The 15,372-nt window shown below is 45.8% G+C and overlaps 2 protein-coding genes across 2 annotated transcripts in view; both read left to right on the top strand.

Moving 5' to 3' along the window:
• Window positions 1-2,326, top strand: part of LOC123120257 (DNA topoisomerase 2-like) — a 99,124-nt gene extending 96,798 nt beyond the window's left edge. The window contains exons 18-23 of the mRNA XM_044540231.1: window positions 549-722; window positions 805-939; window positions 1,039-1,113; window positions 1,197-1,290; window positions 1,381-1,590; window positions 1,695-2,326. Of these exons, the coding sequence (XP_044396166.1) occupies window positions 549-722; window positions 805-939; window positions 1,039-1,113; window positions 1,197-1,290; window positions 1,381-1,590; window positions 1,695-2,098 (1,092 nt within the window). The 3' untranslated portion in view covers window positions 2,099-2,326. The remainder of the gene's footprint in view (window positions 1-548; window positions 723-804; window positions 940-1,038; window positions 1,114-1,196; window positions 1,291-1,380; window positions 1,591-1,694) is intronic.
• Window positions 2,327-3,400: 1,074 nt separating this feature from the next.
• LOC123120256 (DNA topoisomerase 2-like) lies at window positions 3,401-12,936 on the top strand. The gene is made up of 13 exons (XM_044540230.1): window positions 3,401-3,505; window positions 6,526-6,801; window positions 6,936-7,106; window positions 7,208-7,341; window positions 8,407-8,572; window positions 8,677-8,844; window positions 8,921-9,107; window positions 9,194-9,243; window positions 9,326-9,688; window positions 9,767-9,898; window positions 12,030-12,104; window positions 12,187-12,283; window positions 12,371-12,936. The coding sequence occupies exons 1-13, from the start codon at window positions 3,401-3,403 to the stop codon at window positions 12,868-12,870; spliced, it is 2,424 nt and encodes an 807-aa protein (XP_044396165.1). The 3' UTR covers window positions 12,871-12,936.
• Window positions 12,937-15,372: the final 2,436 nt, after the last annotated feature.

Here is a 15,372-nt window from a genome sequence, read left to right as displayed (position 1 = left end):
TTGAGTGAGCAAAACATGAATGTTGCTACGCGAGAAGGCCTTGAGAAGAAATTCAAGCTGACAACCACAATAGAAACAACAAACATGCACTTGCTCGACTCGGATGGAAAAATTCGAAAATATAACACCCCAGAGGACAGTGAGTATCTTCATGTAATATGGACCTGTATTGAACTGCAAACCAGTTCTCTTCCTATGGATTTGAATCTAAAATCATTGCACCTTTTTCAGTACTTAAAGAGTTCTTTAAACTGAGGCTCGAATACTATTGGAGAAGAAAGGTACATCTTGACCTTTCCTTCATGATGATGATGACGATAAAGTGCAGACTGGCACATTAACTAATTTATGCTGTGCAGGCAGTAATGTTGAAAAATATTGGGAAAGAGTTGTTGAAGCCTAAGAACCAAGTGAGGTTTATTCTTGCTGTTATTTCCGGGGACATCGTGGTCAATAACAGGAAGAGGGCAGAGCTATTCCTGGAGCTTAAGCAGAAGGGCTATCAACCTTTCCCACAGAAAAAAGTTGTAGCTAATGAAGTAGACGAGGAAAGTAATTATGAGTACCTTCTCGCAATGCCGATTGGTAACTTGACACTGGAGAAAGTACAGGAGCTCCTTGCAGAACAGAAGAAATTAGAGGACGAACATGAATTTCTAGGCAAAGCAACTCCGGAAATTCTTTGGCTGAGAGACCTTGATGCTCTTGAAAAGGAACTGGATGTAATTAAACAATGTTTCTCTCTAGTGTTTTGATCGATGTTATTTGTTTCTCCGTTCTTCCGACTCATTGATTTTGATACAGGTGCTTGATGCAAAATTTCAAGCTGAACAGGAGGAGACAAGACGTAAGCGGGAAAATTACTTCAAAGACGAGAAGGCGTCTAAAGCCGCACCCAAGAGACGACGGCCTAATAAGACTGCAGCCAAATCTCAGAAGGTACAGAGTAACACAAGTGATAAAGTTCTCAAGTTACAGAGGAGAGGACTAGACAGTATATGTTGCTCTTTAACTGATAAAATAATCTTACTTTTTGAGACAAATTTGGTTGGGAACGACGACGATGATTTTGAAACGAAACCTGCAGCACAAAAGAAGAAACCACGCCAGAAGGTTTGGTCCTCGAGCAAGCGTTCTTACTGTGCGTGTCATAGTTGATTTGTTGCTTTTACAAGTCAGTTTTAACAATTTCATAGGCAAGTTCACTGGCGAGGGATGGTGAGGACGAAGCATTGGAACTAAAAAATCGTCTCGATGTTTATAGTTTTGGCGTGTCCTCAGAACTTAGTGGTAATGCCTGTGTACAATTTTGTGTGTTTGTGCACTTGAAATGTCCATCTCTTACAAAAGTTTAAGCTGATGGCGTGACCACTTGTGCAGCCATGGAAACTGAGACTACAAAAGAACATAATAAGAAAGGAAAGAAAGGGAGGAACGAGCCAAGCAAAAGAGGCACAACAAAGAAGGCCGTGGCACCCTTAACCGACTTGTCTGGTGAAGACATAGCAGTGCCCATCCACAAGAGCGAGGACAAGAAGTTTACCGTGGAAGAAGCACAAATTGAGAAGAAAAGCATCTCTCAAAATAGTGGTAATAGTAATACCCATGCACTATGTTGTGTTTGTGCACCTCAAAATGTTCATATCTCTTACAAAAAGTTTAAGCTGATCTCTTGCAATGTTGTGTTTGTGCAGCCATTAAAACTGAGACTACAAAAGGACACCATGAAGGAAAGAAAGAGAGAAACGGGCCAAGCAAAAGAGGTGCGGTGAAGATGGCCATGGCACCCTTAACCGAGTTGTCTGGTGAGAACGAGGACAAGTTTGCCGTGGAAGAAGTGCAAGTTGAGAAGAACAGCAGTGGACCAGAGCCTGCTGCAAAGAAGCCAAGGAAGACTACCATCAGGAAGAGGGCGTCTGGTCAGAGCAAGTCCAGTGCTCCTTCTCCTGAGAAGAAGGTGCGAAAGAAGAGTGGCTCGGTTGCGCAGAGAGTTGCGAGCGCTTCAACCGCAACAGAAGACGCTGAGGCTCCTCTTCCCTCCGGCAGCTCTGCTCAGCCTGTAGCACCGAGAAGGTCAGCAAGGCACGGGAAGGCGTAACCAATCTAAATCGATTGAAAATAATGTCTAGTTTCTGAGATTTTTTTTAGCTAATTCTCAAATCCATCTACTTGTGAAATTTGACACGTTGGTTAGATCATCCATCTAGTCGTAAACTCTTCGTGTTTCTTATTTTTATTTTCCCCCTGGATGTTCTTCGTTGTGTGCGTGCACGCAAAGCGTATATCCTGATTTTAAGCAGTGATGCGTCTTGTGCTCCTTCGGTTAGTGATTTGCTTGAGACGTGCTGCTCTCCCGGCTTGAGTTGTGTCTCAGCACTGTCAGCAGCAGCACTTAACCATATATGATTACTAGTCCACTTCTATTTTTACCTTTTGAGCAAAAGGGGTGGCCCCCCATTTTCTATTACTACAAACTGGATAGCACGCAAAAGTTCAAAAGCTAAAATTTAAAACAAACATGAAACAGTAGGGAGGAAACACCAGGATCAGCTAATGAAACATATATAGGCCCAATGCCAGCCACACAAGTCTGATAATTATAGACGAGATTGTGCGATCACTTGAGATGTACTCTTTTTTTTAGAACGAAGGCTCCAGAAGAGCCCGGCTTTGAATTAACAAAGCCATCAACCGGCCAGGATTACAAACTCGAAACCAACACAAGAAAGCGAAAAAATGACAAGATACAGAGGCGCTGGACAACAGCACACAAGCCGCACACACACCCAGCTAAAGGATCGAACAAGGAAGCACGCAGCACGGGGATATGTAGGTCCTCAATCGCATACAAATCACCAGGGAGAAGGAGAATGTCAGCACAGGAGCAGCATTACGGACGGCGAGGAAGGGCACGCCGTCGCCAAATCACCAGCGGCCCCGGATTGCCATGTCCTCCCAGCTCCACTGTCAAAGAAGACCCCTGTCTCCTCGCCTGGCTCGAAGGCGCCGAACCGTTGACAGTGTAGCAGTTCACCCTAGAACCTGGGAGGAAAGACACCGGCAGACTGCATTTGGAAAGGAACCTAGCTCACCCGACTAGCCACGAAATGATCTCAAGGAGCAGAGCACCACCCAACACCCACGGACTGGACACGGATGAGGAAGAACTGCCGGGACGGACGGAGGAGCAGTAGCACAGTGTCCCTGTAGGCGTTGAGCCGCTGACGAACTCGCCGCCGACAAAGAAGACCAGCTACTGCCGCCGCTACACACCCATCACTTCGCCGAGGAGCCCACTGCCCACCTAGCTCCCAAAAACGGCGCCTTCAGGAAGGACGCGACGCCGAGGGCGCCGCCGCCGCCCAACAGAGTTGAGGTTTTCACCCGGGAGACTAGAGGGATGGGGGGCGACGGATCTGACCTGAACGGCGCCTCCAGGGAGGGGAACGGCGCCACGAGCGTCGCCGCCGCCAAGACCGACGAGGCCGGCCTGGAATTTCTCCCGGTCTGCGAATCCTCGCCTCCACCACCTCCACGACGCAAGATCCGGCGGCCCGCAAAGGAGCCGGGCAGATCTGGCCGGGGCGTAGCACTCGAAACAGGGGGGCAGGGGCGGCCAGATCTGGCGCCACCGCGAGCCGCCAGGGCTCCCGTCCATCGGGGCACCCGCCATCCACACGGCCAGGAACGCCGGCCCACGCCCGCACCACCGCCTGCCGCCGGGCCGGTGACGCCTCTCCGACCAGGGCCGCCGCCCTAGGGAACACGGCCCCCCGCAGCAGAGGCAGGGGCGCCAGGGCCCCGCCGCCACCTTCCTCGGCGACACCCCGGGCTTGCCCGGCGGCGGCCTCAGGCGGCGGCGAGGAGGAGGGGAGAAGAAAGGGGAGGCGGCGGAGCTAGGGTTTGGGGCCCCCGAATCGCCCGAGCAGGGGCGACGCGAGGGGAGGGGGGGAGTCCACTTGAGATGTACTACCTCTGCCCCACAATATAAGATGTTTTTGCAAGCTGTTTTAGCTTGCGAAAACATCTTATATTATAGGACGGAGGGAGTAGAAATCAAATGGAGCCCACCTGAACCGGGCTGGATTAAGATTAACATCGATGGCGCCATTGATGTGGTTTGCCAGAGAGGAGAAGGTATTATAGGGAGGGATCATATCGGGAATTTCTGGGCAGCGGCTGGTGCTTCCACCCCCAAGCCCACTTGGTAAACTTCATTTGATTGTTGCGCCTACAATGTCTTCCCAGCTGAGAGCTTTGCGTCGGCCTTCCTTGACCTGTACCATAGACCAAGCAGAAATCCAATACTGAAACCTGTTAGTAAGACTACTCCCTCTGTCGCAAAATAAGTGTCGCTGATTTAGTACAAAGTTGTACTACATCAATGACACTTATTTTGGGAGAGAGGGAGTACAAGATTAGAAATGTGTATGTTTCCGAAACAAGCATCATCTTGCATTTTCCAGATCGACCAAACAACTACATATATACCCATATCACCAGTCAACGGGAATTAGCAAAACCAGTAACCAATCATCGAAAAGATTACTCATAGAGCAAGGTTTCCTTGGAAAATTTAAGGCGTAACAGGCCACATTCCACGCCAAATTACACATGGAATAAAGAAAAAAAACATATGATCACTCATTTACTATTTCTTTATCTCCACAAAATTCACGCAGATCGTCTTTTCTCTTCCATCCTCTCCCGTGAAGCACATGTTTGGTACCCACACTTCTTTTCAACAACAGCCACAAGAACACTGATTTTAGTGAACAATTTGAATTTCCATAAGAATTTATGGTTAATCCAAGGCCGTTCCATTTAAGCATTCCATAAAAGGTGGTAACTGAGAAATCCTTAAGAGTCCAACATCCACGTTAGTGTGTCAAGTTGATCAGACAGAGTAATCCCAGAACACATACTTCTAAGCTTCTCCCACATATTAAATTTGCGCCAGTGAGAATTTTGCGGAAGTTAAGACAATCAAAACCCGCAGAGATGAAATACTCCATTCGACAGTGGCTGCCACTCTGGTGCAAATATCATTATAAATTTCTAAATTTGGTGGCCAAGGAACATCTCCCAGCCACCCATCTTCCCAGAATCTTGTTTTCTTGCCATCACCCACTACCCTAGTGCAGCAGGAATAAAAAAATACATAAACCCTGCTGGAAACAGGAGTCCTCTGGTTCGAGCTCGCTCCCCGAGAACATATTACTCCCTCGGTTAATATAAGATGTTTTAACTTTTTTTCTGAATCGGATATATATAGACATCTTTGAGTGTGTTTGTTCACTCATTTCAGTTTGTATGCAATCTTTATTGAAATATCCAAAACATTTCGTATTTATGAACGAAGTACTTTGCATGATTTGCTGCCAAAGGCTCTCTTTAGTTCCCATCTTCCACAACCATTTCACAAGCAAAGCAATGTTCATACACTTGAGATCCAGTATACTCAGCCCACCATTCTCGGCAGTGGAGCAAACTACATGCCCTAATTGCCCACTTGAGATCCAGTATACAAGGGTCTGTTCTGCGGTAGGGAGGTTTCCGTTGTGCAATCGCTGATCCGGATTCTGGAAAGCCTGGGTGCCATCGAGGTGCGAATTTTTTTGCATGGCTGCTGCTCCATAAAAGGATTTGGTGTGCTGCAATCACTAAGTGTTCGCTTAGCCCGTTTGGAGATCCTTAGGGGGACCTCCTTTTCTCGTTCTCTCATTTTTCTTCCTTGCCGTTTAACACGGCACTGGACTACTGCTCCCTACTTATCAATGAAACGCCACATTTGCCAGACTTTTCAAAAGAATAAGTGTTTGCCGTGAACTGATCCGAGTGATGTTGCAAGCCTGCAAGTCTTACAGTCGTGTCTGCTCTTCTTAGAACTGTTGCTCTTTTTTTTTGCGAGGAAAAAGGGAAATTCATTAATTAAGTGGCAGCCATGTCTGCATTACATAGGTCCAGAACCTCGTCCGGCCCAGAACAAAGCCACATCGCAGTGCGCTTCTTTATTCGACCAAAGTTCGCTAAAATGTGACTAACAGCGTTTTGTTCACGCCTCACAAGCTTAACTAAGAATTCACCATGTTCCCGAAGACGTGAAGTAATCTCGCGGATCAACATCAAAATTGTTGCTCATTTTGTTTGTAGGACGATGAGTTGATGACGATGATTGCAATCTGGATGCTCGTTCCTGTGGCAAGCATGTCTACAAAATTGGTATGTCAGCATCTCCAAAAGGGATTTGTGACGTCGATCGATCGCAGTCCTACTGAATGTATACACATCTTCAGTATTTTTTTGGGAGGGGCAAACGCACCTTCAGATTTACAGTAGTATTTTATTTTTTGAGAAAGAAACGCGCACCTTCAGATTTTTTTTATGAGAAAGAAACGCACCTTCAGATCACCAGGCCTTTGGGCCCGGGAGACCAGAAATCGGGACGATTGGTTACCATCGCGGGGAAATCTTGATTGATACGCATCCGTCTTAACCGCACGCGATTGGCCCGCGGCCTCCCAGCGCATATCACGCGGCTGCACGTTCAAGAGGAATGGAAACGAGCAGCACGCTCCATTCTGGATTCTGAAACTCACGAGCGCCCAGCCCAAGAACTCGCCGGAGCCGGAGCCGGAGCGATCCTCGCCGATGTTTTACGACCATGACCTCAGTCCCTTCTTGAAGCCAGAGGCGGACCCCGAACGGTCGACACCTCCTTCAATGGTCGACGGCCTGAAACCAGGGCAGATGAAGGTTTTGTTTTCCTCCTTCAAGAAGAATCTGGTTAAAGAAATAAAGGTGCGCCGTATGCCTTTCATTGACTGCAGGTGGCAGAGTTTATATATTGGTTCTAAAGAAATTAAGGAGTTTTCGAATTTGTGCCAAGGTGTGTGTGCGCGTGTCCTAAACACGTTGCCTTTGATTGACTGCAGGTGGCACATTTTATTGGTGATATTGTGTCAAAACAATCAGCATACCATGATGACCATGTTGAGCAGGCTATAGCATGGGTAGTTATGCTTATACGCATGGCTCAAGATTTTGTTGGCAGCAACAACATTCCTCTTTTGGAGCCCCGCGGGCAGTTTGGTACCAGGAATTCGGTGGGTTAGCCTTGCGAGAGCCGAATACCATAAACCCTGCTTGTAATTACTAATTAACAAGTTCCCATGATTCTTTCCTTGCTTACAATCATCCATTTCAGGGGGGCGAAGATGCTGCTGAAGCCTTGTATATCTACACTAGATTGCAACCTATCACCCGTTTAATTTTTCCAAAGGATGATGATCTTCTTCTCAATTATTTGAGTAAATCTGGAAAGTCAATCGAACCCAGTTGGTAATATAATCTCTTCGAACACTCATCCCGCATGATTGCAAATTGGTTGATTTTTGTGTACTAAAAAATATGTCGCCTTTTATTCAGGGCTAATGGCAGGTGCTCTGCCTTTTCATTATATATTAGGAATTTACAAGAGAGAAGTCTGAAGCCCTAGGGCAGACAAAAAGAGAAAAAGAACAGAATTACATAGCTAGAGGCCTCGAAAAAGCCAAGTCCAGGTATGTTAAGTCAGACCTGACTAAGCAAGCCACTATATCAGCAGTTGAAGAAAGGTTTTGAAAGATTCTTCAGTTTCGCTCATTCCAGATGTTCCAGGCGAAGTAAAGCGCAGCTGCTGCCTTGTTTTGCTGCCCGTAGGCAAAGCTTCTCCACCAGGATGTGGTAGAGGTGAACGGCAAGGTTGTTTGTAGCTGACAGTTAGGGAGCATGACAATAATCTTCTGCCACACTTCCTTTGCAAAAGGGCAGGAACTGATCAGGTGGGCGGCAGTCTCAATCGTTTGATCGCAGAGGGAGTAGGTATCATTGTGTTCACATCCTCTCGCACAGAGACGGTCAGCAGTTGGCAGTCTATTTTGAGCTAGCAGCCAAGCAAAAAATTTGATTTTTCCCTCCACCTTTGCTTTCCAAATGGCATTTAACTCTGGCTTCGCAATGGTTCCGATGAATTGGGCATCATAGGCAAGCAGCAGTGTGCGTTTTGCTGTCGTTCCATTTCCATTCAATGTCGTCTGGATGATCCGAAAGAGTAATCCCTTGAATCCGGTGCTAAAGGTCAATAAAAGAAAGCAGGTCTTCAGTGGTGCTAAGACGTTCGATTCCTTTCATCCAGCGGCCTTGGTGGAGAGCAGCAGCCACAGAAGAATTTTTCCTCCTTGCAAGCTTGTGGAGGTTTGGGGCAATGTCCTTAGGAGCTGTTCCACTTAACCACGTACTACTCCAAAACTTGGCCCTTTGACCGTCGCCGAGCTTGACAGTTGTGGAGGTGTTGAATAGCTGCATGTCAGTACAAGTGCAAGGGAGTTGCGATCCAACCCAAGGCCTGTTGGGGTATTTCCAAGAGTATATGCCAATCATTCCCATGGTTTTGGTCAATGGGAGTGGCATTGGCACTGGATCGAGCAGCTATGTCCCAAACTACAATCCAAGAGACATTATCGCTAATCTGAAAAGGTTGCTAAATGAAGAGGCCGTTGTACCAATGGACCCTTGGTACAAGGGGTTCAAGGTCCGTGAAATGCTTTTACTAGCATGGTTTTGTTAAACTCGCAATTTGGCTCCTTAATTCAACAATTGGTTTTTGATATAAATTTTCTGCTAATAACATGACAGGGCTCTTTGAAGAAGACAAGTTCAAAGGCAGCTGCTGCCACATATACAATTGCTGGTGTTATAGAGCAAGTTGATGACATGAAACTTAAAATTACCGAGCTTCCCATCCGCTGCTGGACTCGGGATTACAGAGAATTTCTTAAATCCATGTGTCCATCGTTTCTAGAGGTAGTTAATCATACAAATAGCTCATTCTCTTGTGTTTCAGATGTTTTGACTTTCGTCAGTTGCAACCAATTTACAGGAAATACGGTGGCGATGGAATTATGAGAATGTGGAGTTTGACATTTTCTTGAGTGAACAAAACATGAACATTGCTAAGCAAGAAGGCCTCGAGAAGAAATTCAATCTGACAACCACAATAGGAACAACAAACATGCACTTGTTTGACTCGGATGGTAAAATTCGAAAATATGACACCCCAGAGGACAGTGAGTATCTCTATCTAATATGGACCTGTATTGAACTACAAAACCCTTTTTGCGGATTTGAATCTAAAGTCATGTTACCTTTTCAGTACTTACAGAGTTCTTCAAACTGAGGCTCGAATACTATCGGAGAAGAAAGGTACGTACAGTTTGACCATTTCCTTTGTCATGATGATGCTCGAGTGCAAACTGCCGCATTAACTAATATTTATGCCGTGCAGGAAGTAATGTTGGAAAATATTGGGAAAGAGTTGTTGAAGCCTAAGAACCAAGTGAGGTTTATTCTTGCCGTTATTTCCGGGGATATCGTAGTCAGCAACAGAAAGAGGTCAGAGCTATTCCTGGAGCTTAAACACAAGGGGTATGAGCCTTTACCAAAGAGAAAAAATACTGCTAAAGAAGTAGATGAAGAAAATGATTACGAGTATCTTCTCGCAATGCCAATTGGTACCTTGACTCTGGAGAAGGTACAGGAGCTTGTTGCACGGCAGAAGAAATTAGAGGACGAACTTGAAAGTCTGGGCAAAGCAACTCCAGAAATTCTTTGGCTGAGAGACCTTGCTGCTCTTGAAAAGGAACTAGATGTGAGCAGTTCTTCTCTCTACAGTTTTGCTCCATGTTATTTGTCTTTCATGTTTTCTCAGTCATTTATTTTGATACAGGTGCTTGATGCAAAAGAAGCCGAACAGGAGACAAGACGTAGACTGGCAAAAAACTCCATTGGCGAGAAGGTGTGTAAAGCAGCGCTAAAAAACCCGCCTAAAAAGACTGCTGCTCTTGAAAAGGAACTGGATGTAATTGAACAATGTTTCTTTTTAGAGTTTTGCTCCATGTTATGTGTGTTTCACGTTTTCTCACTCATTTATTATGATACAGGTGCTTGATGCAAAAGAAGCTGAACAGGAGACAAGACGTAGACTAGCAAAATACTCCATAGGCGAGAAGGTGTGTAAAGCAGCGCATAAGAAACAGCGTAAGAAGACTCACAGACTCAATTCACCATCAGCAGGGCCTTCGGCAGGGAGACCCTATGTCCCCGCTGCTTTTTGTCATTGTGATGGACTGCCTTTCTGCCTTCATCAGTGCCGCTGTTGAAGCCGAGGTGCTCAAGCCTATTGGATCATCTCGCATGCCTTTTCGCACCTCGTTGTATGCCGATGATGCTGTAATCTTCATCAACCCGGACCCTTATGAAATTGCATCCATCAAGCAACTGCTCCAACTCTTTGGCAATGCGACCGGTTTACACACAAATTTTGAAAAGAGTTCTTTCACACCCATCCGCTGTGAGGGCTTGAATTTGTCGTTGATTATGGGTGCCTCAATGGATGCCTGTAAAAAATTCCCTTGCAAGTACCTGGGAATGCCGCTTTCTGACTCCAGACTGAAGATGGTTGATTATGAGGAATATATAGACAAGATACTATCCAAAGTTCGTTGTTGGAAGCTTGGGCTCCTGGGCCTGGACGGGCGGCTTATGCTTGTCAAGCAGGTCCTGTCTGCGATGGTGGTTTTCCAGATGATTGCCCTGGCGCAACCGATTTGGTTACATAAACTTGTTGACAAAATAAGAAGGGGCTTTCTTTGGGAGTGCAAGGAGGTTGCCGTTGGGGGCAAATGCTTGGTGAGCTGGAAGCTTGTGTGTCGGCCAAAGATGTATGGGGGACTTGGGATCTCCAACATGCAAGCTCAAGGCATGGCACTCCGCCTTCGCTGGCTTTGGCAATCCTGGAACGAGCCGGACAAGCCATGGGCATGCCTACCTATGACAGTGGACAAGAAACTTAACGACCTCTTCAATGCATCCGTCAAGTTTGTTCTCGGAAATGGGGAAAGGATTAAGTTCTGGTATGAGCCTTGGCTGAATGGGGTATCCTTGAGTTGTGCAGCGCCGGACCTATTTGCTTGTTGCACTCGCAAAAACCTCACGGTGTCCCAAGCCCTACAAGATGGCCGTTGGATCAGACACCTGCGTCGCCCTCTTACGCCAGCAGCTATTATCCAATACACAAAGCTCTGGCAGGCGGTTGCTGATGTGCACCTGCTGCTGGGAACTCCCGACTCAGTGATCTGGAGATGGACGCCGAATGGCGCCTACTCCTCGGCCACTGCATATGCCGTGCAGTTCGAGGGGTGTACTCGCCTCGCCGGTCAGCGACACATATGGGCGGCTGATGCTCCGCTAAAATGCATAATTTTCGCCTGGCTTGTGATCCTAGGAAAATGTCTTACAGCGGATAACCTGCAGAAAAGAGGATGGCCGCACGACCCAATTTGTTCTCTCTGCCGGGCGGCGGACGAGTGTGCTGATCACCTCCTAGCACGCTGCTCCTACACCCAAGCTCTATGGAGTCTGATGCTCAACCGCTGCAACCTTCCCACCACTCTTGCGCCGACGGCGGCGACAACCAGCCTTGCTGACTGGTGGGAGTCCAACGTGGTGAACGCTAACCTGACCAACTCAAAGGGCTGGGGTGGTCTGGCAGTGGCAATCTGGTGGTTCACGTGGTGTGAGAGGAATGCCCGGATTTTCCAAAGCAAGGCGTCCACCGTCAGTGCGGTCTTCAACTTGATGATTGATGAATTTAGGATATGGAACCAGGCTGGGCGTCATAGGATTCAGCTGTTTTTGGACAGACCTCGAGAGCAGACTGAATTATGTGCTGATGTATGTTGCTGGGTTGCCGGCTGTTGGCATAGTTGATGTATAGCGGCCTGCTCCGACCAAATACTTGTAACACCTTTCCTCTTATAAATGAAAAAGAGAAGCTGCTCCGACTGCGTTTCGTAAAAAAAGAAGAAGACTGCAGCGAAACCTCAGAAGGTAGAGAGTAACACCAATGATACACTTCTTAAATTACAGAGGACCAGGCAGTATATATTGTTCTTTTACAATTTTACTGATAAAACAATCAATTTTTCAAGGAAAATTTTGCTGGGAGCAACAATGAAGATTTTGAAACGAAGCCTGCAGCACAAAAGAAGAAACGACCCAACAAGGTTGGGTCCTCGAGCAAGCCTTCTTACTGTGTGTGTTATAGTTTCCTTGTTGCTTTTACAAGTCAAACTAACAATTTCATAGGCAAGTGCATCGATGGAAGATGATGAGGACGAAGCGCTCGAACTAACAGATCGTCTGGCTGTTTATAATTTTGATGACTCCCCTCCAGAACATAGTGGTAATAGCCATGTATTTATGCACAGCAAAATATTCATATCTCTTACAAAAGTTTAAGCTGATCACTTACAATGTTATGTTTGTGCAGCCATTAAGACTGAGACTACAGAAGGACAACAGGAAGGAAAAAAGGGGAAGAACGAGCCAAGCAAAAGAGGCCCGGCAAATAAGGCCACGACACCCTTAACCGAGTTGTCTAGTGAGAACGAGGACAAGAAGTTTACCGTCGAAGAAGTGCAAGTTGCAAATAAAACCGGTGGAAGAAAGCCTGCTGCCGAGAAGCCAAAGAAGACTACCAACAGGAAGAGGGCGCCTGCTCAGAGCAACTCCGGTGATCCTTCTCCTGAGAAGAAGGTGCGAAAGATGAGTGACTCCTTCAACAAGAAGAGCGGCTTGGTTCCACAGACGGTTGCAAGCGCTTCAACAGCAACAGAAGATGCTGAGGCTCCTCTTCCCTCTGGCAGCTCTGCTCAGCCTATAGCACCGAGAAGGTCAGCGAGTCTGGTATCACCATTTACATTTTTTCAATTCCATCTAGTTGTGACATTTGACACGGTGGTCAACTTAAAACATAGATCATCCATCTAGTCACACTCCTGGTGCCTCTTTTTGGCGCTGACTGTTCTGTGGTGTGATTTGCCAAACAATCGCTACTCTTTGGCGCTCTTTTCTTCTCCTCGGATGTCGTGTGCGGGTAAATATTTTGAGCAAAATATTCGGGTGAGAATGATTTCCCATCCATTGAACCCCATTTGAGCCATATACTAGGCTTGTTCTGTGGTATCACAGCTGGCCTTAGCACATGCTCATGTTTTCGCACAAGCCTAGGAGGAGTATATGGTTCACCCATGCATCGTGTCACAATTCTATAACTCTTTTATGCTAAAAAGATTTTTAATTTTTAACTTTCAAGTTGTCAAATACATACAAGTACCAGAATGAAACACAAGAACTCATACCAAACCAAGCATAACTATTGAGGATACTAAAACCTCAGGCTTCTTGTAGCTCAGGCATCGAGTGAAATTTCAAGGTATAGTGCGTCGTTAGCCCGAGGGGACTACTCACACATCGTGAATAAATCACAAGCAGTAAGCATTTTGAAAATACTTTCATGAATATGAATGATTGGAAGTCTTACAATTTTGTTGATTGCGATGTACTCTTGATTACAAGTGATTAAACTAATGGAGATGGAGGCTATGGCGGCGGAGATGGCTTTGGAGATGGCGGTTGTAGATGGGAATGGTGATGACGGCTGCGAGAAGTTGAACTGATGAATCAAAGAGGCGTGGGCGATCTAAAAATCAAGACGTCGGTTCTTCCTCTACTTTATATATAGTGCAGACGGTTGGAATAGGGTTCCAATCAGCCTTGGGTCCCTATACGAAAGTCAACGTGGTTTAAGGGATCTATGTAGTAGTAGTATTTTATTATGTTGTACTCCCTCCGTCCCATAATATAGGACATTTTTTGACACTAGTGTAGTGTCAAAAAACGTCTTACATTATGGGACGGAGGGAGTACTAGTGTTGAACCATCTGGTCATTTAATGTTGAACATTTTGTATTCGTGTTTAATTATCATCGTAGTAGCGATGATATGTGTAGTGTTCAATTATTTTGAGCCTTCTAGGTTAAGGTTTAGGTTTAGCGTCACGGAGTTTGTGTGTTAAATTTCAGTCCGACGGGGCTCCCTTTGTAAGAGATGTTCCCGGTGGAAGGTCTCGACTATTGTCGTAGGGGGGCATTCCTCTTTTCTTCTCCCTTTGCTGACCTTGGTAACAAGGAAGGAGAGAGAGGAGCGACCATCGTCGGCAGTCAAAATACGAGTGAGGGAGTGTCCGCCATATATACAACCACTTGAGAGATGAAATATATTCCAAGAGGAAGGATATCGACTGTTGTTGTAGGGGGTCACTCTTCCTCTTAGACATTTGTACAACAGGAGGAGATGTGGAAGAATGACTATCACCGACAGTCGAAATAGGGAGTGCCTGCCATACATACAATTGCTACTTGTGAACTGCCTTGGGATTTTTCTCGAATAGGAAGGGTGAAGCAATAAAGTAGCAGATAGTATTTCCTTCAGTAAAGAATCAAGGTAATCGAACCAATAGGAGACTCACGCAAACACCCGTCAACCCTCTTGTACTCGTTAATTGCAAGGATTAAATCTGATAATGGTAGATAGATAAATTGCAAAGTAAAATAAATAAAAGAAAATTGCAGTGAGGTATTTTGGTTTTTGTAATATAATTAAAATAGACCCGTGGGCCATAATTTTCACTAGAGGCTTCTCTCTCATAATAATAGCATACGGTGGGTATACACTAGTAGAAAAAGGGCCTAATGTGAAGCACATTAGTCCCGGTTTGTAACTGAACCGGCACTAATGTGACCATTAGTGCCGGTTCCAACGGCTAGGCGGGCGGCGCTCATTAGAACCGGTTCGTGGCGAACCTTTAGTACCGGTTCATGCCATGAACCGGTACTAGAGTTCTTTAGCTGATTCTTTTTGTAGCGGTTTTTTAGTCCCACCTCGCCAAGCGAGAGGGACTCGCAGCGGTTTATAAGCCCTGAGTGCAGAGACGAGGAACGACGATGAAGGAGAGGCGCAATGCTCACCTACACGTTGCTTAACTTCAGGCCTTGAGGAAATGGTATAGACTGCACGGAGCTATGTGTAGTTTCTCAAGGCCTGAAGCTAAGCAACGTGCAGGTGAGCATTGCGCCTCTCCTTCATTTTTTTAAACTTATTACAACTCCAGAATTTTTGTGCGTTCATTATGCACCATTCAAAGCCACGTCATCAACTTTCAATCCTTTCTGCCTTCATTTACTATTTTTCATGCATTTAATGATTTATTTTAAGCTAAATGACCCTGAAATTGAAAAACTATAGAAATGAAGTCTGAAAAGGTTGAAATTTGGCATGGTATCATCATTTCACCCAGATAGCATGTGCTAAAAAGTTGAGAGGGTTACGGCAAAAACTGGATGCACTTTGTGTACAAACTGGATAATCTCTTTCGAAGTATGAGGGTTTCGGAAGAAAACTCATCTGTTACAAAAGACATTTCATTTTTTA

The sequence above is a fragment of the Triticum aestivum genome, chromosome 5D (assembly GCF_018294505.1).
Source record: "Triticum aestivum cultivar Chinese Spring chromosome 5D, IWGSC CS RefSeq v2.1, whole genome shotgun sequence".
Lineage (NCBI taxonomy): Eukaryota > Viridiplantae > Streptophyta > Magnoliopsida > Poales > Poaceae > Triticum > Triticum aestivum.
Note: the sequence above shows the minus strand (reverse complement) of the source record. Positions and strands in the feature narration are given on the sequence as shown.

Bases quoted from the DNA above. Each gene is read 5' to 3' on its own strand.
- LOC123120256 (XM_044540230.1), top strand. From the start codon at position 3,401: ATGGGGGGCGACGGATCTGACCTGAACGGCGCCTCCAGGGAGGGGAAC. The intron at 8,573-8,676 runs GTCCGTGAAATG...ATAACATGACAG, and splicing joins CTTGGTACAAGGGGTTCAAG to GGCTCTTTGAAGAAGACAAG. The intron at 12,105-12,186 runs GTTGGGTCCTCG...ACAATTTCATAG, and splicing joins AGAAGAAACGACCCAACAAG to GCAAGTGCATCGATGGAAGA.